Source organism: Uranotaenia lowii, chromosome 2 (genome assembly GCF_029784155.1).
Source record: "Uranotaenia lowii strain MFRU-FL chromosome 2, ASM2978415v1, whole genome shotgun sequence".
Taxonomy (NCBI): Eukaryota; Metazoa; Arthropoda; class Insecta; order Diptera; family Culicidae; genus Uranotaenia; species Uranotaenia lowii.
Window position 1 is genome coordinate 380,271,363 of NC_073692.1, and position 24,680 is coordinate 380,296,042.

Sequence of the window (24,680 nt, forward strand, 5' to 3'; positions counted from 1 at the left end):
GATTGTTTTCGTGTGTTTCTCTGGAGGGCGTGTCTTAGATTATTTCGTGGTACTCACTCAAGGCACGCGTATGGTGTATTCCTCTCTGCCGATTAGATGATGCAAAATCGCAAGAGAGATTGTTACGATCCCTCTGTCGATTTGAGTTACCTCTCTGCCGATTCATGTTTACTGGGAAGTTCTCGCTCTCGGACGAGAGAAAATTTCTTACTATTTTTCATGGAGTTAGGGGTGCGGAGAGTCAAAATGGACGTAAATAGCTAGAACCCAGTAAACATGAATCGGCAGAGAGGTAACTCAAATCGACAGAGGGATCGCATCGATCTCTCTTGCGATTTTGCATCATCTAATCGGCAGAGAGGAATACACCATACGCGTGCCTTGGGTGACTGACACGAAATAATCAAAGACACGCCCTCCAGAGAAACACACGAAAACAACCCGAATCATGTTTGTATGTTTCTCTTCGAGATGCGTGTTTGCCTGCCTGCGAGCGAAGTCGACTGTTACAATTGAAAGCACGCATATAAAAAAACACGGAGATAAATGCGACCCTCACCGTACGAGAGTACGATTCAAACTGATTTCGCATGTACGCATTCGTATTCGTAGTCTCTAGGTATCTCGGCAGGACAAACCGAATGAGAATTCTTGTGTTCTTGGAGTGTCGCCGAAATTAACCGTTTTATTTTAAGTTCGGTGACTCAACTCTCAATTTTTTGCATTCTCTGTCGATTTTTGAGAGGACGCGCTTACTGGGAATAAGCTCTTTCTGTGCGGCTGTTTTTTCGATCGCTTCCAGTTTTGTCGGAGAATATTCTCAGAACTAGGACTGACCGAGAGAAAATAATTTCGGACGAGTTATTTTGATCGGCATTGGTAAAAGATGAGAAGTCATTGCGTTCTCATTTTTATCGCTAAGTGCTACACAAGTGATAAACCAGTTAGCATTATCAGATCTGCTCGATTTGCTTCCCTGCTGAGGTTAAGGATCATTGTTTTTTTAGAGGATAGCCATCAAGTTTTCTAAGCCAGAGGTCATGAGATCGAAACTCGGTAACGGTATACAGAGTACTCTTTCTATGGACTGGAGGTTTTAGCATTTTTAAAATGCCAACCATCATATTTTTGAAAGATGTACTCTCTTAAAAGAAACATGAAGTTTCACTGAGATCGAACACTCAAATTCGAACTTCATCTAATTCAATATCAAATAAGCAATTTCAATTGGCTTGGCACTTGTTCCGCCACGTTTGTCCTAAATTTTACTGAAATTTAATTCATACTTTTCGTAAGTGGTAATACTATCAAAAATCTTCCAATTTTTCAATAGAGCGCATCAAAAGGTAATTGAGCTCTTGAAGTCTTTAATAGACGAGATACTCATTATTGTGGAATATCTTATGGGTTACACATAAGGTTGAAAACAGTTGACAGAATATTCGACCGAATATTCGACCGAATATTCAATCGAATATTTGACCTAATATTCGTTTGGCAGAATAGTTGGAAAGGTCAATATCCGGTGTTCGGCCGTTCGCCGAAAACCCCTTTTCGGTACATCTCTGATGTATTTTTTTTTAACTGGATACGTCCCCCAAAAATCTGACCACTATTCTGTGTTGCTAACAAACTTCTACCGTTTTACTCAATAATTTGTTTTTCGTTTTCGGGCGCATTTTCAAATTCGACGCACGCCTGTTAGCAAGTTGGCATTCCTGTTCATCTAATGCATAAAGGGTTTTTGTTAACTAGATATCACATATTTGACCTAAAATCGGCTTGACACTATAGTTTTATTTTTGTTAGATAGATTTGCATTGGAAAATTTTCGGTTTTTTTTAATATTTTTTTGTTTTTTGAGCGTGATGGGAACCAGAGATGATAACTGTCAAAATGACCATTTGACATTTCTCCGATGTCTAGAGCGACATTCATCAGTTCGATAACGATAATCGTTGCCTTCTCGTGAGATGGTTTTCCCTTAGAAAACATTATCGTAACTGGAAAAAGTTGAGTGGGCGGTAAACATCCGAACGTTAAGGTAGTTAAAGTAAAAAGGGTACACTTTTCGCATTCAACTTAATTTTTTAGAACAATTTTGAGATGTATTAGAAAAGAAAGTGAATGAAAATTTGTAATCGTTTTTTTACACATGTTTGAAGTTGAAAAACCACAAAACTGGGCGTAAAATAGTAACTTGATGGTTTACACCTTAAAAATTGCACCCAATGTAAAATAAGATCCTTCTACTACAAACTTATTTATTGCAAGAATCTTGATGGCTTATGTCAGGAGGGTATCCCAATAATTTCAGATTCACCCGAGACGTCCAATAATAAAGTCAATAAGTTAAGAACATTTTTTTTATTTAATCGTCATCCTGCAATATAAAGTTTTCAACAACTATGGGCAGAATTCCTTTAATATCTGTATCTTTAACACTAAACGAACATGAAGTGGTCAAATGACGATTTTAACCCTCCAAAGCTGTTCGGGTCAATATGACCCGAAGCGCACATTTCAAACCTCTTTATCATCATTCCAATATACTGAAGAACTGGGATTTTTGACAAACCAAGTATGTTCTATGAAAATAATGATCAAATTAACGACAAGAAATTAAAATTTGAGTTTTGAAAATCGATTCATTGGTAAGTGAAATACAGCTAAGCAAAGCCAAAACTAAATGTCGTTTTTTTAAAGTTAGATTTTTTTCTACCGGAGGATCTGAGATAACGGTCAAAACTTTCATTGGACCCCAACATATCTATACATTGTCGGATAGATGGATTCTTCACGATTTCAAACATGAAAGAAACACTTAAATACAGAGAAGCTATCAAGAGTTATGAGTATTTTAAAAATAAAATTGATTTTCCGGACTTTTTACTTTCTGAACCAGTTTCTGATAACCTGGTAATAGTTTTCGACTTTATTTTTAAATGTTGAGTAAGAAGACTAAATTACCTACTCAATGAATATAATATCATTAAAATCGGTTAACATTTACAGCCAGGAGAACAAAATCAAACAACAACTCAAATTTCCCCGAAACGATTTTTTTGCGAACGGCTTTGGAAGGTTAAATGATGATTACGCCTAGTACAATTTTAATGCGCAAATTTAACTACACGCTATTTTGGTTGTCAAAATAGTAGCATTTTTTCATTATTATATTTTTTCTAAGTTTTGTTGGTGGTGTTAAACTGAGTTGATTCAGAGTCATTTTTGAGTTCCTCAAACCCTTGGGTCTAAGAAGCTTCGTTTTGGTTCCAAACTCAGCAATGAAATTTGGTTATAAGCAGTTTATCAATTCAAACTTTTCAAGAATCTCACATTTTTTTGAGGGATGAATGAAATAAAATTATAATTGAATCTGAAGATAACATATGTATGAGGCCCTTGGAGCCAAAGGGGTTTAAGTGCATAAAAGCTTATTTCGAGAAAACACGCTTGTGTTTGGTCATTTGCCATATATTTGTCATATATGTGTTTTTTTCTTTCGAATGTAAACTATGTGAATAAAATTCTGAAAATCCGAGTTAATCAGAAAATATAGTTTGAAATATCGAGAATCGTTTGGCATTATTAACTTGAAATCGAAAAATTTGTCACTTATACCCCTCTGGCTTTGAGAGTGTCATATAAAATTTTCCAAAAAAATACTAAATTTTCAAAATCTCTTAAAATTGTCATAAATGAATGGATTGTCGAAACTGTCACAGCTGTCAAGATTGTCAAAATTGTGAAAATTGTCAAAATTGTCAAAATTGTCAAAATTGTCAAAATTGTCAAAATTGTCAAAATTGTCAAAATTGTCAAAATTGTCAAAATTGTCAAAATTGTCAAAATTGTCAAAATTGTCAAAATTGTCAAAATTGTCAAAATTGTCAAAATTGTCAAAATTGTCAAAATTGTCAAAATTGTCAAAATTGTCAAAATTGTCAAAATTGTCAAAATTGTCAAAATTGTCAAAATTGTCAAAATTGTCAAAATTGTCAAAATTGTCAAAATTGTCAGAATGGACAAAATTGTCCAAATTGTCAAAATTGTCAAAATTGCCAAAATTGTCAAAATTGTCAAAATTGTCAAAATTGTCAAAATTGTCAAAATTACCAAAATTGTCAAAATTGTCAAAATTGTCAAAATTGTCAAAATTGTCAAAATTGTCAAAATTGTCAAAATTGTCAAAATTGTCAAAATTGTCAAAATTGTCAAAATTGTCAAAATTGTCAAAATTGTCAAAATTGTCAAAATTGTCAAAATTGTCAAAATTGTCAAAATTGTCAAAATTGTCAAAATTGTCAAAATTGTCAAAATTGTCAAAATTGTCAAAATTGTCAAAATTGTCAAAATTGTCAAAATTGTCAAAATTGTCAAAATTGTCAAAATTGTCAAAATTGTCAAAATTGTCAAAATTGTCAAAATTGTCAAAATTGTCAAAATTGTCAAAATTGTCAAAATTGTCAAAATTGTCAAAATTGTCAAAATTGTCAAAATTGTCAAAATTGTCAAAATTGTCAAAATTGTCAAAATTGTCAAAATTGTCAAAATTGTCAAAATTGTCAAAATTGTCAAAATTGTCAAAATTGTCAAAATTGTCAAAATTGTCAAAATTGTCAAAATTGTCAAAATTGTCAAAATTGTCAAAATTGTCAAAATTGTCAAAATTGTCAAAATTGTCAAAATTGTCAAAATTGTCAAAATTGTCAAAATTGTCAAAGTTGTCAAAATTGTCAGAATTGTCAAAATTGTCAAAATTGTCAAAATTGTCAAAATTGTCAAAATTGTCAAAATTGTCAAAATTGTCAAAATTGTTAAAATTAACAAAATTGTCAAAATTGTCAAAATTGTCAAAATTGTCAAAATTGTCAAAATTGTCAAAATTGTCAAAATTGTCAAAATTGTCAAAATTGTCAAAATTGTCAAAATTGTCAAAATTGTCAAAATTGTCAAAATTGTCAAAATTGTCAAAATTGTCAAAATTGTCAAAATTGTCAAAATTGTCAAAATTGTCAAAATTGTCAAAATTGTCAAAATTGTCAAAATTGTCAAAATTGTCAAAATTGTCAAAATTGTCAAAATTGTCAAAATTGTCAAAATTGTCAAAATTGTCAAAATTGTCAAAATTGTCAATTGTCAAAATTGTCAAAATTGTCAAAATTGTCAAAATTGTCAAAATTGTCAAAATTGTCAAAATTGTCACAATTGTCAAAATTGTCAAAATTGTCAAAATTGTTAAAATTGTTAAAATTACCAAATTTTTCAAAATTCTCAAAATTGAAAATAGACAAAATTGGTAAAATTATCAAATTTGTCAAAATTGTCAAAATTGTAAAAATTGTCAAAATTGTTAAAATTGTTAAAACTGTAAAATTTTAAGAAATTGTCAAATTTGTCAAAATTGTCAAAATTGTCAAAATTGTCAAAATTGTCAAAATTGTCAAAATTGTCAAAATTGTCAAAATTGTCAAAATTGTCAAAATTGTCAAAATTGTCAAAATTGTCAAAATTGTCAAAATTGTCAAAATTGTCAAAATTGTCAAAATTGTCAAAATTGTCAAAATGGTTAAAATTGTCAAAATGGTTAAAATTGTCAAAATTGAAAAAATTGTCAAAATTGTCAAAATTGTCAAAATTGTCAAAATTGTCAAAATTGTCAAAATTGTCAAAATTGTCAAAATTGTCAAAATTGTCAAAATTGTCAAAATTGTCAAAATTGTCAAAATTGTCAAAATTGTCAAAATTGTCCAAATTGTCAAAATTGTCAAAATTGTCAAAATTGTCAAAATTGTCAAAATTGTCAAAATTGTCAAAATTGTCAAAATTGTCAAAATTGTCAAAATTGTCAAAATTGTCAAAATTGTCAAAATTGTCAAAATTGTCAAAATTGTCAAAATTGTCAAAATTGTCAAAATTGTCAAAATTGTCAAAATTGTCAAAATTGTCAAAATTGTCAAAATTGTCAAAATTGTCAAAATTGTCAAAATTGTCAAAATTGTCAAAATTGTCAAAATTGTCAACATTGTCAAAATTGTCAGAATGGACAAAATTGTCCACATTGTCAAAATTGTCAAAATTGCCAAAATTGTCAAAATTGTCAAAATTGTCAAAATTGTCAAAATTGTCAAAATTGTCAAAATTGCCAAAATTGTCAAAATTGTCAAAATTGTCAAAATTGTCAAAATTGTCAAAATTGTCAAAATTGTCAAAATTGTAAAAATTGTCAAAATTGTCAAAATTGTCAAAATTGTCAAAATTGTCAAAATTGTCAAAATTGTCAAAATTGTCAAAATTGTCAAAATTGTCAAAATTGTCAAAATTGTCAAAATTGTCAAAATTGTCAAAATTGTCAAAATTGTCAAAATTGTCAAAATTGTCAAAATTGTCAAAATTGTCAAAATTGTCAAAATTGTCAAAATTGTCAAAATTGTCAAAATTGTCAAAATTGTCAAAATTGTCAAAATTGTCAAAATTGTCAAAATTGTCAAAATTGTCAAAATTATCAAAATTGTCAAAATTGTCAAAATTGTCAAAATTGTCAAAATTGTCAAAATTGTCAAAATTATCAAAACTGTCAAAATTGTCAAAATTGTCAAAATTGTCAAAATTGTCAAAATTGTCAAAATTGTCAAAATTGTCAAAATTGTCAAAATTGTCAAAATTGTCAAAATTGTCAAAATTGTCAGAATTGTCAAAATTGTCAAAATTGTCAAAATTGTCAAAATTGTCAAAATTGTCAAAATTGTCAAAATTATCAAAATTGTCAAAATTGTCAAAGTTGTCAAAATTGTCAAAATTGTCAAAATTGTCAAAATTGTCAAAATTGTCAAAATTGTCAAAATTGTCAAAATTGTCAAAATTGTCAAAATTGTCCAAATTGTCCAAATTGTCAGAAGTAATTATCTTTTGAAAAGTCAACTTTTAACTTTGTATTGAAAGTGTTTCTATTTAATCTGGGACTGCTAACTTGAAGTGAGATAAATGAGGGAAATGAAAGACTTTAAACAAACAAAAGCTGCTAGCAAGGATCGTCCATTTCAATATATTCCATATTTTATTCTCTTTTAAGTGCCTCAGTCAAAACACCCTTTCCGATTGAATTAAGTGTCGAAGGGAATTACTGCAATTGGTCGGCAGCTGAAGGCGCAATAAACATTTTACTGACCCAGCTTTGAAGCTATCATGACGTTAATGCAACGGATCCGAATCGATCGGCTGTACGTGAGCAGTAATTAAGAGAAATAAAATTTCTCAGCTACTGCCGTTTTTCAGTGTTCCATTCCCCATTCCTCTGGGATCTGGAACCACGGATTTATTTCTTGGCTGAGGTTCAAGATTTAACATACCCACTTCATACATATATCTTACGTTGGACGAACGTTTTAGTTGGTTCCTCCTTTCATTTGAGGCGCTTGGCGTAAGCATTTCATCACGTTCTGTTTATCGTTTCGCTATTAGACGCGCGTTCGATGGCGAGCGAATAGACCATTATTATATCGCATTATAAGTTTTCCTCGGCTTGGTTTGGCCTGTTGCTCGTAGATGGCCGCATCACTGGTTGAAAAATATCGCCCTGGCTTGATCAGAATTTTAAGTTTTTTTTTCCTGCTCCATACTATGGAAGGTACTTGAAAACTCTTCTGAAAGAAAGACGCGCGCGCAATGCGGATAAGATGTCTGCGGAATTCAAGCATTTGAGGTGGTGAGTGGGCAGCATAAAGTTCACAAGTGGAGGAAATTGCCTCCGGAGAATGACTAATGGGGTCATTCGATCGTCATCAACAGGCGCGTATTCGACATAGACTTTTCTTGTTCTTTTTCGGCTTGCTTCAGATTTGGCGTCAACTACCAGAAAAATATGTTATTTTAGTTGTTGTTTCATTCCGATAAGAATCAAAACATTCAAGAAATATTTTCGGAGGCGGAATCGCATCTGGTGGAGATTTTTGGCTAAGCATGTAATTTATGATCACACATAATTTATGACACAAGACCATATGATTCTCCAGTAATGACGATGACAAAAATGGCAAAAATTTACACGAATAACAAAAATGACAAAAATGAAAAAAAAGAAAAAATGGCAAAAAAAGAAAAAAATAAAAATAATGAAAAAAAAGTAAAAAAATAAAAAAAAATGCAAAAAAAGAAAAAAATTTGAAAAAAAATTTAAAAAAATGGAAAAATTGAAAGAAATTAAAAAAAATTTAAAAAATTTAAAAAATGAAAAAGATTTAAGAAATTTCAAAAATGAAAAAAAAATTAAAAAAAATAATATAATTTAAAAAAAAAACGTGAAAAAAATTTAAAAAATATTTAAAAAAATGAAAAAAAATGAGAAAAAATAACAAAAATAAAAAAAATACAAAAATGAAAAAAATGACAAAAATGACAAAAATGAGAAAAAATAACAAAAATTAAAAAAAATGACAAAAATGACAAAAATGACAAAAATGACAAAAATGACAAAAATGACAAAAATGACAAAAATGACAAAAATGACAAAAATGACAAAAATGACAAAAATGACAAAAATGACAAAAATGACAAAAATGACAAAAATGACAAAAATGACAAAAATGACAAAAATGACAAAAATGACAAAAATGACAAAAATGACAAAAATGACAAAAATGACAAAAATGACAAAAATGACAAAAATGACAAAAATGACAAAAATGACAAAAATGACAAAAATGACAAAAATGACAAAAATGACAAAAATGACAAAAATGACAAAAATGACAAAAATGACAAAAATGACAAAAATGACAAAAATGACAAAAATGACAAAAATGACAAAAATGACAAAAATGACAAAAATGACAAAAATGACAAAAATGACAAAAATGACAAAAATGTCAAAAATGACAAAAATGACAAAAATGACAAAAATGACAAAAATGACAAAAATGACAAAAATGACAAAAATGACAAAAATGACAAAAATGACAAAAATGACAAAAATGACAAAAATGACAAAAATGACAAAAATGACAAAAATGACAAAAATGACAAAATCGACAAAAATGAGGCAGATAGATTTATATTAAGATTGTTAATTAGTTATTAGTTGTTCTAGAATCACAACAATTTTACAGATGTTGAGTCAAATTGTATGTTCAAATGTGGGATTTTAACCGATTTCTATGAAAATTGTTTCACAAGTTAGTTTTGATAAAACGTCAATACTATGCGATTTATGTGGTTTGATGCGCTTACCTTTTGTTTGTCATTTTAACATCTTTTTGTCATTCGTGACTTATATCAACGATGCAGTTGACGGACAGTCATTGAAAAACTTATCCGATATATCTGTGATCGATGTAAAGTAAGTAAGTGTGATCGATGTACTGTAAAATGCACAAACTCACGGACATCGGCTCAGGAAGCAACTGACTTGTCATCTGAGCTATATCACAAGCCCTCTTACTTTAATCAATACGAGAAATTTTTAAACAAAATCAATAAAAAATACGGCAAAATCACAGCAACATTGGAGAAATTTTCATCAACAGAAAAAAAAGCTGCGTACAAATTTAATCTGATGTTCATTAAAACTGAAATATTACGAGAAATAACAAATTACATTAAAGAATATAAAAAAAAGTTTTGATCAAATCTTAAATTTCTACAAATTTTAACAATACGAGTTGATATTTACACAATTTATATGTATAGATACTTCAGATAGAAATTATTCTTTTTTCTTTTAACCAGCAAATACTCGAAAAAGATACTCATTAGCAATTCTCGATCAATACACTACTTTGTTTATTTGAAAGTACACTAAATGGACACAGATTTTATTCTACAGGTCGACAGTTAAAAAATTCAAAGCACGTCCGTCCAGAAAAATGACAAGTTTTTAAATTCTTTGTAAGAATGATCCGTTCAGTAGAACGCTACTGGTGTATAATACAGAGTTTTCATAAATTTCACAATATGAAACATATAATGAGTAATGCCGCATAGTTTAAAAAAGTAGATTTTTTTTAAAAAAAAAGCAGGATACAGCAAAATAAGTGAGACATTTAAGATTTTCATATAACAAAATTCAAATCAGCAGGAAAAATTTTACCAGAGATTAAAAAATCATGAATAAAAAATTACGGTCAATAAGTTGGAAAAATACTCGCTATAATTCCGTACTCTAGAAATAACCCATACGTCAGGCTTTCCAATACCAAAAAAATGAATTTTTAATCATTTTGAGAAAATCAAGACAAAATCGAAAACTTGTTAACAAAATATAAAGATAAAATTCAGCATAACTATCCAGCTTTTTGCTTTATTATATTCTCCGATCAAATTCTTGCAGTTTCATGTTTCCCTTAATTTTGAGTCGTTTTTCTTACGCAAGTGTGATTTTTATCAAAAATTTAAAAAAAAATTACAAAAAATCTGTACTGTGACACTTTTAAATGGTGATTTTAATGTTTCCTATCAGGATGAAAAGTCTTTGAAAACGTAAACGTAACGTATAGATATTGTCAAATTGATTGTTTATAAACTCTGCCTGCTGGATTTAGTGTCCATTGAAGAGGAGCGAATGCCATAGCAGCTTCCATTCATGCTTCAAAAGTTATTCACAAAACAAAGTGTTGAAACTGGTAAACTGGTAAAAAATTTAAATCAATCAAAAACTCGTCGAAAAAATGACGATTAATTTATTAATATAGTCGCAGTGATAAACAAAAAAATCAAAATAAAGAAAAGTTAATAAAAAAAAGTGTTCATGTAAAATGCATGTAAAATTTAATTAGGTTATTTTTTTGAAAATTTTAGTAAAGACCCGTAGAATGACGTTAAAATTCCTTTCGGAGTATTGATAAGGAGTGTTTTAAAAAAAATGCCACATTTTGTTTGTGAAAAACTTTTGAATGCACAGATAGAAATTAATGAAATTTTCAGCGAAGCTTCTTAGTAATGTAATGTTTACATGTAATAATTTTTGTGACGTGCTGTCTGGTGGTTTTTGAGATAGCGTCCTAAGAAGAAGTTTTTCGTCTTTTTTTGCGCACCACTCGCAACATCTATAACGTATACTGATAACCTTCCTTTATCCAAACCAAGGCTATTTTTGATTACGTGTTCTATTGCTTGAAGCTTGCCCATTGAAATTTATCAATATTTTTGATTTGGTCGAAGTTATGACAAATTGAGCCGAGTGTCCTCTTTTGGCACAGAAACAACATATTTGACTTTTTATCACTACACCACAGTTTTTGGGTAATGGCTCGATTCCAAATCAGAGTTTAAACTTTATGGAGCTTATTAAAGAGCTATGCAGGGTTGCATTTTGAGGCATTCTTTTTTTTATATTTAGCCATTCGCTATCATTGTGAAACATTGACTGATTTGCAACTTCCACAGATCGTTAGCCTTTTCAAGTCCATCCATTTTTTCAATTTTTTCTCCTCGTTCAAAATACAGGCGAGACTTGTCTACGAAATGTTTTTGGCTGGAAACCTGCCTGGTGCTTGTTCAAAAGTTCGTTTTGCTGTCCATTACGATTTTTTTTTTTAAATTTCTCCCTACTAGCGTCTTAATATTTTGAGCACGATTAGACCCCCGTATTTTGTTTATTACTGGTGAACAGCTTTTAAACCTTGTAGAAGTTAATTCATTAAAATCATCAATTCCCCTATTAAAATTTGCGAATTGCGCTCGATAAAACCTCTCGCTTTTCTCAATTTCATTACATTCCTGAATGGAATCAATCATCTACACTAGTATACAAGCTTTAGCTTACTGTAAGATCCTCTAGGACACTTTAAACGAACTATGATCGAATAGGGGATTTCTGGCTGTTTTTGAGTCTATTACTGGGACTTAGTTGGATTTTTCTCGATCCTGCCCAAAAACATTAGCCAATGAGTTTCTATATTCAACGCTATCTTAAAAAACACTGGACAGATTGTCACCCAATTTTTTACACTTATGAATTTAATTACTAGGTAGCTTTTCTGAAAATTTTAATAACTTCCATTCATGCTTCAAAAGTTATTCACAAAACAAAGTGTTTATTTTTTTTCGAATACACTCCTTAAAAAAACGGGAAATTTCGAGTAAACGGTAAGAAAAGAATTGTTGAATTAGCTAATCGCCGCGATAAGTTGTATGTTTTTATTATCGACTTTTTTCGGCGAATAAATAACTACAAAATTACTTGCCAGTTGGTCCGGACGTTTCGAGCTACTTTTGGCTTTTCACTCCTTTTCAGCGGACCTTAAATTAAATTTATTTTTCTATAATATACATTGTTATAATACTATTTTAAACTTACTTAATCTAGCGATCGTCTACACTACTGTTTGTAGTTATTTGTTTACTTTTGATGTTATGTTTACATTTGTCTGTCAGTGTTTTGATCTTAGGTAGAATGGAATTGTAGGCTGACTTAAAATTTATAGAGTCCTTCTGTTTATTAACAACGTCGTTGTCCGTTTCAAATAAAGAATTGTTAAAAAAAAAAAAAAAAACGTCGTTGTCACCCCTAATTTTGATGTGGAACATTTCTGCACAAATTCTTGTGTTATATTTTGAAACTTTTTCAAGAATATTCGTGTTTTTAAAGTCAAAAATATGACCATATTCTATGCTATGTTGGGCTAGTCCTGATCCTCCAACCTTTTTGTTTTTAACATCGTTTTTATGTTGATCTAATCTTTTATGCAAAAACTGACTTGTTTCGCCAATATAAGATTTTTTACATTCTCCACATTTTATGTCATAAACAACATTTGCTGTTTTTTCCTTTGGAATTTTATCTTTAGTTTTTGTAAAAATTGTGTTTTTAACTTTGTCTAAGGACTTAAAGGCAACGTTGATGTCATATTGTTTAAAATATCGAGCTAGCTTTTCCCCTAGACCTGCGCAATACGGTATTGTTATAAAGTTTTTGGCTTGTTCGATTTTTTCCTCACTTAAACTGTTGTACATTTGAAGCGTTATCGGAACGAGACATTATTCCTGTTTTTTACAAACGGTACGTGGACGACTGCCTGGTTTGTGCCAAACTGAATGAACAGCAATCTATTATGGATATGTTCAATGGCATGCATCAACGGCTGAAGTTCACAATCGAGCAAGAAGTGGATGGCAAAATCAAGTTTTTAGACATGATCATACGACGTGAAGAGGACGGCTTGACGACAGAGTGGTTTCCGAAGGATGAGAACGGACGATACCTGGACTTTGGATCGGTGAGCCCTTTTTCACACAAAGTAAACACTATAGTTGCATTAGTCGATAGGGCGTTGAAACTGACAAATGTAAAATATAGGGAAAGAACACTTAAAACTGTTAAAAATATTCTAAACATAAATAACTATCCCGAGCAACTAGTTGCAAAAATAGTAAAAGAGAGAACGCATAAAATGTACAACAGTTTAAGTGAGGAAAAAATCGAACAAGCCAAAAACTTTATAACAATACCGTATTGCGCAGGTCTAGGGGAAAAGCTAGCTCGATATTTTAAACAATATGACATCAACGTTGCCTTTAAGTCCTTAGACAAAGTTAAAAACACAATTTTTACAAAAACTAAAGATAAAATTCCAAAGGAAAAAACAGCAAATGTTGTTTATGACATAAAATGTGGAGAATGTAAAAAATCTTATATTGGCGAAACAAGTCAGTTTTTGCATAAAAGATTAGATCAACATAAAAACGATGTTAAAAACAAAAAGGTTGGAGGATCAGGACTAGCCCAACATAGCATAGAATATGGTCATATTTTTGACTTTAAAAACACGAATATTCTTGAAAAAGTTTCAAAATATAACACAAGAATTTGTGCAGAAATGTTCCACATCAAAATTAGGGGTGACAACGACGTTGTTAATAAACAGAAGGACTCTATAAATTTTAAGTCAGCCTACAATTCCATTCTACCTAAGATCAAAACACTGACAGACAAATGTAAACATAACATCAAAAGTAAACAAATAACTACAAACAGTAGTGTAGACGATCGCTAGATTAAGTAAGTTTAAAATAATATTATAACAATGTATATTATAGAAAAATAAATTTAATTTAAGGTCCGCTGAAGAGGAGTGAAAAGCCAAAAGTAGCTCGAAACGTCCGGACCAACTGGCAAGTAATTTTGTAGTTATTTATTCGCCGAAAAAAGTCGATAATAAAAACATATAAGGAAAGAAATGTACAAAAAAAAACTAGAACATGTTCACAAAGCGAGACGATTGACAACTCAACATTCATTGCTTTTTCATAGTTGATCAGCGAAGAAAAATATAAAATGGACGACATGTTCATCATTCTAAGACGAAGTTTACCGGGTTTGCTTGTAATGTTTGATAATTGACAATATTTAAGACGTTATCTGTAATTTTGAGCTTGTGCTTAGTTGTTGATTTTGGTCGTCATTAATATGAAAAAAATTGCCTAAAAATGGCATGGTAATTCCACAGCTCGTTGCTCATCATCGCCGGACTTGGTAAAAACTGTCATCCATTGCTATGCCAGCCAGCCAATAGTTGTCGTTAGTCGTTAATCCGTAATTACGGTGTGTTTACCATGATCGATGGTTGGTCACTACCATACCGAAGCAAGTGCCCTGAAGCAGCAGCAGCAGCAGAAGCCAAACGAAAGTCATCGCTATAAATGCTTAGGACAAAGTTGCTGGCGCCACTCCATCAGCATAGATACCATCAATTTTAGTGGTGTAGTGGGTTGTTGGTTGCTAGCTATTTAGCTGTAGAGATTCGTACACTTATTAATCCCCAACTTACTAGCTAGGGTACCTGTATCGATAACGGACATCATCGTTCCTAAATTATGATTTAAAAAATATTGTTTTAAATATTCAAAACATTTTTAAGTGCACTTGTGGATTGAGTCTTTTTGTTAGAAAAAAATCAAATATTTGTTCCTAAACATCAGATATGTACAAAATAAAAAAGAGAAAATTTGTGACTACAAGCTTCCAACCTTACCATCACCAATCGGCAGTTGTAGAGAATGAATGGATCGAGAGAAATCACGCAAGCCTTAATTAGGCGAGCATTCATGTACCAGACCAGCTAGCAACCTGTGTTGATGCGTATGTTTTGCTAAACAAACATTCCCCCGGACCGGGTCTGAAGGAAGAAATTCCACGATGCTTGTCGTCTGGCGCTCGCTCTTGATGATATGACAACATCTAAGCACGCAGCACTTACTAGCAGCTCAATCGCAGTAATTAATCATTATGATAAATGCTCTATTAAACAGTCTGGTGACAAGTTGATAATCGATTTAGCTAGTGCGATCCGTTTGATGGGTAAAGGGTTTAAAACTCGATTTTCGCAATTATATCGTACTGCAAAATTTGCAACAGCGATGGAATATGTTTTGTAATTTGGATAATTTGTTATGAAAAAAAGATAATATAATTTGATATTCAAATGTATAATCCTTAGATTCAGGAGCAGGCTTAGTTGCCCTACTTTGGACCCTTTATGCGGCGGTTTTAAAGAAAACATGCTTTTCTCATAAATAGATGGGAGTTTTATAACTTTCAGAAAATTTATTTACAGTTCATGATCTTATCTGCAAGTTTCAATTAAAATTTTGAAAATAAGTTTCACAGTTTTTGAAAGATTTGCAAAAATATGGATGATCGAAATTTCCAGATTTTAATCTACTGTTCCTATTTTGGTATTGAACTGGTATCTTCATTGAACTTAGAACTTACCCAAGCAACCAAAAGTCACATATTTACTTGAACGAAGGGAAAGAAAGTTACATATTGGCTGACAAAGAGAATCAACTGCCCATTTCCCTTTAGTGAACTTTATGTACTCATTAATGAACTTGAAAGTTGCAAAAGTGATTAATATGTACGTTGTATGTGACTTGTTTTGCCCAATTCCCATGAGTGAACTATATGTACTCATTAACGTACTTGAAAGTTGCAAAAGGGATCTATACGTACGTTATACGGGACTTAAGTCACATAAAGGGCACAGAAGTGCTCAAAACGGGATTAGGCAAGTCACAAAAAGTGCATTGATGTGCTTTCAAAATCAAAGCACCATTTCGAGTTTTGGTTTCAGTTAGAACAACATCTAGGCGTGGTCTTGTAGTAGCGTGTTCGATTCTCACCACAAAGGTTGGGGTTCGATCCCCAAGCCGGGCAATTTTTTTTTTCAATAAGTAATTTAGTAATTGAGTGACCATTCTGAGGCGATATACATAGGAAATGTACGAAAGAAGCAATTGAGCAATTTGTCGAGTTTGGAATCCGGCGCGTGGCATCATGGCGGCACCGGTACAGAACACAGTAAATAATCAAGAGACGGTGATATGAACCGAAGCCAAGGGTTCAGTTGAGATAGATAGAGATTTTTTGCTCATTTTTCGATTTTTTGGAAGCTGAATTAAGAGGCCGCTGGAAGCTGAATAGAAGACAATTATGACTTGTTTTGGAACTTGAAAGTATCAATAAGAACTTAAATTTTGAGCTGCATAGAACGTACTTCATATCAATGATGGGGCTGAGTAAGCGTTTTTGTACCTGTTTTATGGGACTTTTGGTTGCTTGGGTAAATTCCTATAAAGAGTATGATTTTTCGAAAATAAATGAACAAATTCAATAAATATATAATCTAAAATCCAATATTATCAAAAAAAAAAAATATGACACCTTTTAATAAATAAAACACTTAAATTTCAGTTATGAATGTCTCAAAAACTTTCACTCCCCGTCAGCCCTATCAGCAGCACAAAAGCTGAAACTTGTTTGTGACTACTTACTTGTAGTTTATTTGCGTAAAGCTGTCGAAAAATTTTGGAAAGGTACAATATTGGTTCTGAATCCAGCCCCAACTAAAAATTTGCAACTTTGTTAATTTGTTGGTATTGAAACAAAGTTTTGGTGATGTCAGGTCTAAAAATGGAACATCGAAGTCCAAAGTCTCCTAGTTTTGGACCCTCTTAAAATTTTCCAGGTTTTCCATTGATTTTCTATTATTTTAGGGAAAATAAGTACCTATTCTTCACAGTGAAAGTATTTTCCCTTAAAACTTTGGCTTGGACAGAAAAAACGTGATTTTTCCTTATTCACTCAAATTTTTCATAATACGCCTTATTAATTGAGTTGTCTGAATTAGCACTGATGAAGAGGTACATTTTTAACCTTTCAAAATTCCAAGACCCGGAACGCACATTCAAATCATCTTTATTTTCATTCTAATATTCTAAAGAATTGAGATTTTTTTGGAGACCAAGTATGTTCTATGAAAATGATAATCAAATACAAGGAAAAATACTAAAATTTGGTTCTAATAAATCGGTTGATTGTGAAATTAGATAAAGCGATGCAAAACCTTAATTGGATGTCATTTTTCTAAGTAATTTTCATCCAACCTCAAAATATACATCTTCAGATTGATTTATTTTTGGCATTTCCAAATATCAATGAAACACTCGAATACTACAAAGCTGTCATAAGTTATATATAATTTAAAAATAAAATTATTTTCGTGACTTTTTTTTTCTTTCGGATTCAAATACAGGTATCTCGGTAAAACATATCAACTAAATTTTGAAATATTGAGATACTAAAGAAAATTACCTACACAATGAATATAATATCACCAAAATAGGTTAACATGTGTGGCCTCGAGTACACCAACAAAGTACAGGTCGAATTTTACCAAAACGGATATTTTGCGAACAACTTTGGAGGGTTAACTATGTTGAAAGTATTATCAGAAAGATTTTATATGGAAAAAGCAGTATGTTAGGTTTCATGAAGAATAAGAGCTTATTGTGTGCATAGAAGTATCCTAATCCTATGCTAGTGAATTTAATTATTTACATTTTTTGACAGTTTAATACTAAAGTAGGCTCTAGGTCCAAAGTAGGAGCACTCACCCTGTATATAGTATGAATGAACTGACTCTGAACGTAAATCTACAAAAGTTTAAAGAGGTACATCAACTCAAACGGTTGGGGTTGGGAAGTGAAAATCAGTTTCCGCTCTTCAGTTTAAACTTTTAAGCCGTGCTTTATTCACCAGCAAATTTTGAGAAAATCTTTGTAAAAATGTTATTTACAGGGTGAAAATACCTCATGAATTCAAATGATATTTAAAGCATGATTTTGCATGTGCAAACGAAAATTAAACAAAAATACATTACTCATTTTTAAAATTGTTGTGTGCCCTTTTGTAATTTTTGTCATTTTAATGATTTTTATCATTTTTTTGTCATTTTTGCCATTTTTGCCATTTTTGTCATTTTTGTCATTTTTATCATTTTTGTCATTTTTGTCATTTTTGTCATTTTTGTCATTTTTGTCATTTTTGTCATTTTTGTCATTTTTGTCATTTTTGTCATTTTTGTCATTTTTGTCATTTTTGTCATTTTTGTCATTTTTGTCATTTTTGTCATTTTTGTCATTAAATGTTATCAAGCTTGAATGATAAATCAATTTGAACAATTGCTACCATCAAATCCTAACTTCAATCAAGTTCTATTTTTTTATTAATACGAGCGTATTCACTTTTACTGCATCTGACGCATAATATCTTACTCCGAGGGCAACACTGAGTAAATTCAACAGATCGCTATACAAATTCGCCCTGTCACAATCAAATGAAAACTAAGCATCTGTCCCATACGGTTCCTTTTTTTGGCTCTGCGACATACACCAAATTCCAGCCCTAAATGTATCGACGTCGGTACTGAATAAGCTGATGTATGCCCAACATATGCATAAATGTATATATGTAAGAGTATCCAAGAACCGTCTCCATTTGCTCCACGATGCATGCTGTCAGTAATGATGATTTATGTCATCTAATAACGTACATGTTTCAGTCTCCGGTTTTCGCGCATATCACTTCGACACGACCTTGCCCACTTACCTACTAAGACGAGACGTGTACGAATATCTCGTCACGAGCGGGCGAAATTTAATGACACGCCGCCGCCGTGTATGAAACAAAAGGTGAATTATTGCCCCGAGGGGGAAGAAGGCAAAGGCGGATGTCAGATGAAAGGATGACGAAGTTAATAATGCTCGCCGAAGGGTTGACCTTTGGGCGTGAGGGGGCGGAGTTGAAATTTTCCCTCATGTCCGTCTCGACGGTCGATCGGTCTTTCATTCGGCCGCTCGCCCGGTGACGTGTGAAAAAGCCTTTAACCTACATTTGGCTTTTGGCACCCTAATCAGTCTTGTCCAGATCTGAATGGGGGCGTGTTGTTACAAGCTTCTCTCACCTCTAGAATGTGACCCCTTGAAGCTTTGGGCCGTACGAGCTTCACATCGAGCAGGTGGGAGTCAACCAATAAGGGTGTGAATTTAATTATTTCACTTTGACTACTTCATCAAGAGTGTCGCACTGTGGGTTCAATGTCAAAATTTCATCGAAGAAAGCTTGAAATACGAACAGCTTGAACCCTCAGTTTACACCTGAAGAGATGGGGGGAAAGTGCAAAATTGAAACCCTCATTTTTTTATGAATTTTTATTCGCAATCACCTACGTTGATTCGCTCCTTGAGCTGCCTCGGGCAGCGTCCCTTGGAAATTTAACCACATAATCAAGCAATAAATACTTACCATCGGACAAAGCCGGAGGGTGATTATTAGTGTGCACTGCATAATAAGTTACATACATACATTATTGGATGTGGCGGCAGATGCCTAAGTGGTTTATGTGCCTCGTTATTGATTTGCTTACCTTACTTTGCATCGTCTCAGATCGAGGAACTGGAAGGGCTCCCCAATGTAAGGCCCTTTGCATCGAAAGTCTGTGACGGGAATCAAGAGTTCTCGTCATGAATGAATCAGATCCCTATTTAGGGTCATCGTAAGCATTGAAAATTTATTGACCGATCTATAGTTTTAGATGAAATCGGGCGCTGAATCAAAACATTAAATTTAAAAAAAAATTTAAAAGTTTTTAAAATATTCTCTTAACACATTATTGAAACATGAAGCCTACAAATTTTAAATCGTGAAAACTTTCGAGTAATTATCAGAAAAGCTTAAAACATGAAGTTTCTTGTATTTTACTGGATCATGCTACATGTTTTAATGATTATTTGTCTCTAAATGTTCTCCTTCATTCCAAATTTGTCTCAACCGAAATTCAAACGAATATCTGCGATTCTACTCTCATTGCATACCTATCGGGCGCTTTAGCACCAGACGAAACCCTCGAATTAAACTCTCACTGGTCGAGCTAACTAGATTCATTTAACCTTTTCCTCATTCTTCGCAGTACACCTTCATACTGCTGTTCGTGTTTCTGTTGGAAGCAACCGTTGGAAGTTTGGCCTATCTGTACGAGACCCAGATTGAGCTGGAACTGCAGCATAGCCTCAACAGTACCTTCATGGAGCAGTACGGCGTCAGCGAACGACAAACCGATGCCATCGATCGGATGCAGCAAGAGGTAAGATTCATTCATACGGTTAATCCTCATCTGCTACCACGTGGTCAACGACAGCTCATCTGACGTTTTTGGTGTCCTTTCTTCATTGCAGTTTGGTTGTTGCGGTGCCGTTCGGTTCGAGGATTGGCGCTACAGCGTATGGTTGAGATCCCGGAGGAAAGATTTGATCCGACCTACCGAAGGGCGACGCGTTCCCGATTCGTGCTGCATCAGTATGGCACCAAAGTGTGGGCTGAGTGATGGGCCCAGCAATATTCCGTACACGGTAGGAAAATAATCCCTGTTTTGATCTTTTCAAATGGCTGAAATTGAGACCATATTAGGCACTCAATTTAACTAGATAAAATCTTTTACACCAGGAAATGAACTTCCAATTTTTGGTTAGTTGAAAAAAAAAACTTTATTCTAGAATTCATCAAAAAAAGCAAAAATTGAAGAATGTTCTAACAATTTTAAGAATAGTTTCAAAAAATCATGTAACACACGTTTTAACTCTACGTGGTAATTATGTTAACAGTAAGGGAGAGTGTGTTGTCTTGTTCGCGTTTTTTTGTTTTCATCATATTTTTTCGAAAAATAAAAAAGCAAAAATAGTCCTTACGGTATGTGGCAGCGTGTAATTCTGCTTTAAAAATTCGGACGGTGTGTGATCTCATAAATAATATCAAAGAATTTTCGTGAAGCGATTTTTCTTCATTTCTCATATTAAAGGAATCCTTTAATCAAGAAATCTGGATCCTATTTAGAACACCATAACTGCTGCAAAATAAAGAAAATTTTAAATCGATAGATAAAAGAACCAAATCAATTTTAAGGCCATTCTGCTTCTCATGTCACAGTTAAAAAGCCTGAAACAAAAAGTGTATTTTAAAGGTTTGCTTACAAACCAACGATCCCTACATAAAAGCTAAAAAATTAATATCAACTGTCCAAGTCTTTCTTACAAGAATTAGATATCTATTTGAATATTTGTTCTGGACGGTTATTCGTTATAACGTGCAAAGCAATAATCATAGATTAGATTCAGAGGCAAAATGTGTCTGTTTAAATTCGATTGTTCAATTGAATCCATAGGTCGTATTTTAAAAAACTTCATCAAATTTGGACATTTTGGTTAAGTCAATGTTTTGAAAATATGGGATTTTGAAGGTTATATGATTTTTCAACGATATAAATATTGATTTGATAATTTTGTTATATTTTTTCACGATGGAAAAATTTGAAAAAGTCGATTAAAATTCTTCAAATCACGTTTTGTAATTTTTGAAACCCCAATTGAATAACCTAAAACATTTTTTTTAATTTTTGCGTCCTAATAGCATTGTTCCAATTAGTACATTTCTTTACATCATTTAGTTTTTGAAAAAGGTTATATCTAAGATATAAATCGAATGAAATATACATTTATACATAGTTTACAATTTTTTTTTTTGCTGTCTCTCAAACTCATTGTACATACTTTCATTTAAGAACTATTTACACTACGGTCTTTTTCTAGAATCGCGTAACAAAAAACCGCGTTTAAAAAAATCTTCGCTCATTATAAAATAAAACCTAAAAATCTTCTAGATTTATGATGCCATCTTGAAAATCAAGATGGTGGCTTCCGGAATAAAATGCTGTAAATGATTGAAAATCCTATGAAACCCACACAATACGGGTGTCAGCTAACGCTAACAAGGTTCAACAAGTTATAGTCGAAATTCAGTGTTAAACGCCATCTTGATGTAAGAGCAAGTTTACTCGTGTTGGGGGAAAAGTGGTAGAAATTTTGACACTTGTAGCACATTTTGAAAATTTTACCACGCAAAAATGTTCTCCCAACACCAGTGAACTTGCTCTAATGGATCAATTTATGCACCTCCTGATCAGTGTTTCGCTAGAGAAGTAAAAATCTGCCACCTGCCACATTTGTATAAAACCTTTTTATTTTTATCAGATGACGGTATAGCGAAATCAGGTTAGGGAGACATGAAATCATTTAGATTTCAGAAAAATTACCTGTTGAAAAAAAATTAAATTACTTCAATGGAATGAAAAAGATTTTTTTCAATAATATAAAATAAAAAATCGAAAAGTTAAAACTGCCATTCAGCTATTGAAAAGAATATTCTTTTTTTTAACACACATTATACCTTTACCTTCGAAGCAATGATTTTGATTTGAAATTGAATTTTTGTTTTTGTTTTATCAATAAATTTCATAATTAAAATAAGCATTTCCGGTTTCCAGGTTTTATCCGGGCGTTCCCGGTTATTTGAGTAAAATATCTCCGTATCGGCCTGGATGCCGGTTATGATTATGTTGTTCGAAAACTGTTTTTCAGAAATTATTTTTATCAATATTAATTATAAAATTATAACACACTTTTATGTGCTTCGTCGAAAAAAAAACTTCAATTGATTTTACCCTATCTTTTTCTTGATTTTCCTTGAATAATGAATAAATTTGCTCAGATGTGTCCGGATTTTGCCTGGTTTCTTGTATTTGAATATTTGAAATTGAATGCCTGGATTTTGCCAGGTCTGTCGGAATTTCCGGGCCCGGAAATTTCTGGAATGCTTAGTACAGAATCGTTGATTAACTGGTTAATCGCCGCGATGAATTGTTTGATGTTATCATCGACTTTTTTCGGCGAAAATAAAAACGAAATTACTTGCCAGTTGGTCCAAACGTTTCGAGCTACTTTTGGCGTTTCGCTCCTCCTCAGTGGACCCTTAAATTAATTTTATTAATAGTATAATTTTCCATTTAACAAGAACTAATTATCTTACTTTATCTCGCGATCGTCGTACTGTTATCCGCTGTCTGTTTTTTGTTTTTGATGTTATGTTTATTACATTGATCTGTCAGTGTCTTGAACTTTGGTAAAATAGAGTTGTATGCTGATTTAAAGTTAATTGAATCTTTCTGTTTGTTAACAACGTCGTTGTCGCCCCTAATTTTAATGTGAAAAATTTCTGCACAGATTCTGGTGTTGTACTTCGAGACTTTTTCTAAAATTTTGGTATTTTTAAAATCAAAAACATGACCGTACTCGATACTATGTTGTGCAAGTCCGGTTCATCCTATTTTTTTTGTTTTTAACATCGTTTTTATGTTGTTCCAATATTTTTTATAAGAATTGACTTGTTTCTCCAATGTAGGATTTTTCACATCCTCCACATTATATGTTATAAACCAAATTTGCTGTTTTATCATTTGGTATTTTGTCTTGAGTTTTTGTGAAAATAGTGTTCTTAACTTTGTTTAAAGATAGGAAGGCTACATTAATATCGTATTGTTTGAAATATCTGGCTAGTTTCTCATCTAGACCTGTACAATTTGGAATTGTAATAAAATTTTTGGGTTGCTCATTTTTGTTTCACTCAGACTGTTGTACATTTTGTGGGTTCGTTCTTTTATAATTTTTGTAACAAGTACAGAATCACAACATTTTTGGCATCGCTAGTACTCGATTCACTCAGACGAGCACGCGTAAAGAAACGCTCGTTCAGATAATTTCTATTTTGTTGATATAAAACCATATTAAATCTGCGAGCCTATCCTTTCATGTTTACTTCATGCCTATCCTTTGCGCTCATTCTTGTTATTTTTTATAAAAAATAAATAATTCCTGATGTAGCTATGGTAACTACTGTGACGCACTATGGAACATTATCATACAAGCTAGCGGACAAAATTTTTCAAAATATTTTCAACATTTCATCTGCCATTTATTTTTGTTACATGTATTTGTGCGGAACTCAGGCCCTTATGCTTTTAGTGGCTGCCTTTTCAATTCTTAAACACTTCTTCTAGCCAGCTTTTATTTGTGAAAAATCACGGTTGAAAAGTTAGACTGATAAAGGTAGCCCATTAGGGTACCTAGTTTCAAAATAGGGAGATCTGAAAGCCGATCTGCTCGTTTTGTAGGGTAGAAGCACTAGTTATTGAACAGGTACCAGATATTGAACATTAGTAAAACACTAATCAATTAAAACAATAATATACAGTAGAAAAATTAATTAAAAATTGTTGAGCCACCATTGAAGCATTTTCTGCCTCTGTTCAATTTTTTATCAAGAACTCTTAAAGCCACAATCTTCAAAACTAAAATAGGTTATCAAATTTTAGCTTGGTTTTTCGGCTGGATAAAGAAAACAGCCTATTTTTGATTGGGAGAAAATTGGATTAAAGACGAGTAAACGTCTCAAATAATAATATTATTGTTTTCAACTGAGTATTTTTGAATGATTTCAGGAAAAGTGGCAGTCTTTA

General features: G+C 32.1%; 1 protein-coding gene across 6 annotated transcripts in view; it reads left to right on the top strand.

Annotated features, from left to right (window-relative positions):
- Positions 1–24,680, top strand: part of LOC129746765 (CD151 antigen-like) — a 238,340-nt gene that overhangs the window by 208,790 nt on the left and 4,870 nt on the right. For all 6 annotated transcript variants that reach the window (XM_055740639.1, XM_055740642.1, XM_055740641.1 and 3 more), the window contains exons 5-6: positions 20,247–20,420; positions 20,512–20,685. In XM_055740639.1, the coding sequence (XP_055596614.1) occupies positions 20,247–20,420; positions 20,512–20,685 (348 nt within the window). The remainder of the gene's footprint in view (positions 1–20,246; positions 20,421–20,511; positions 20,686–24,680) is intronic.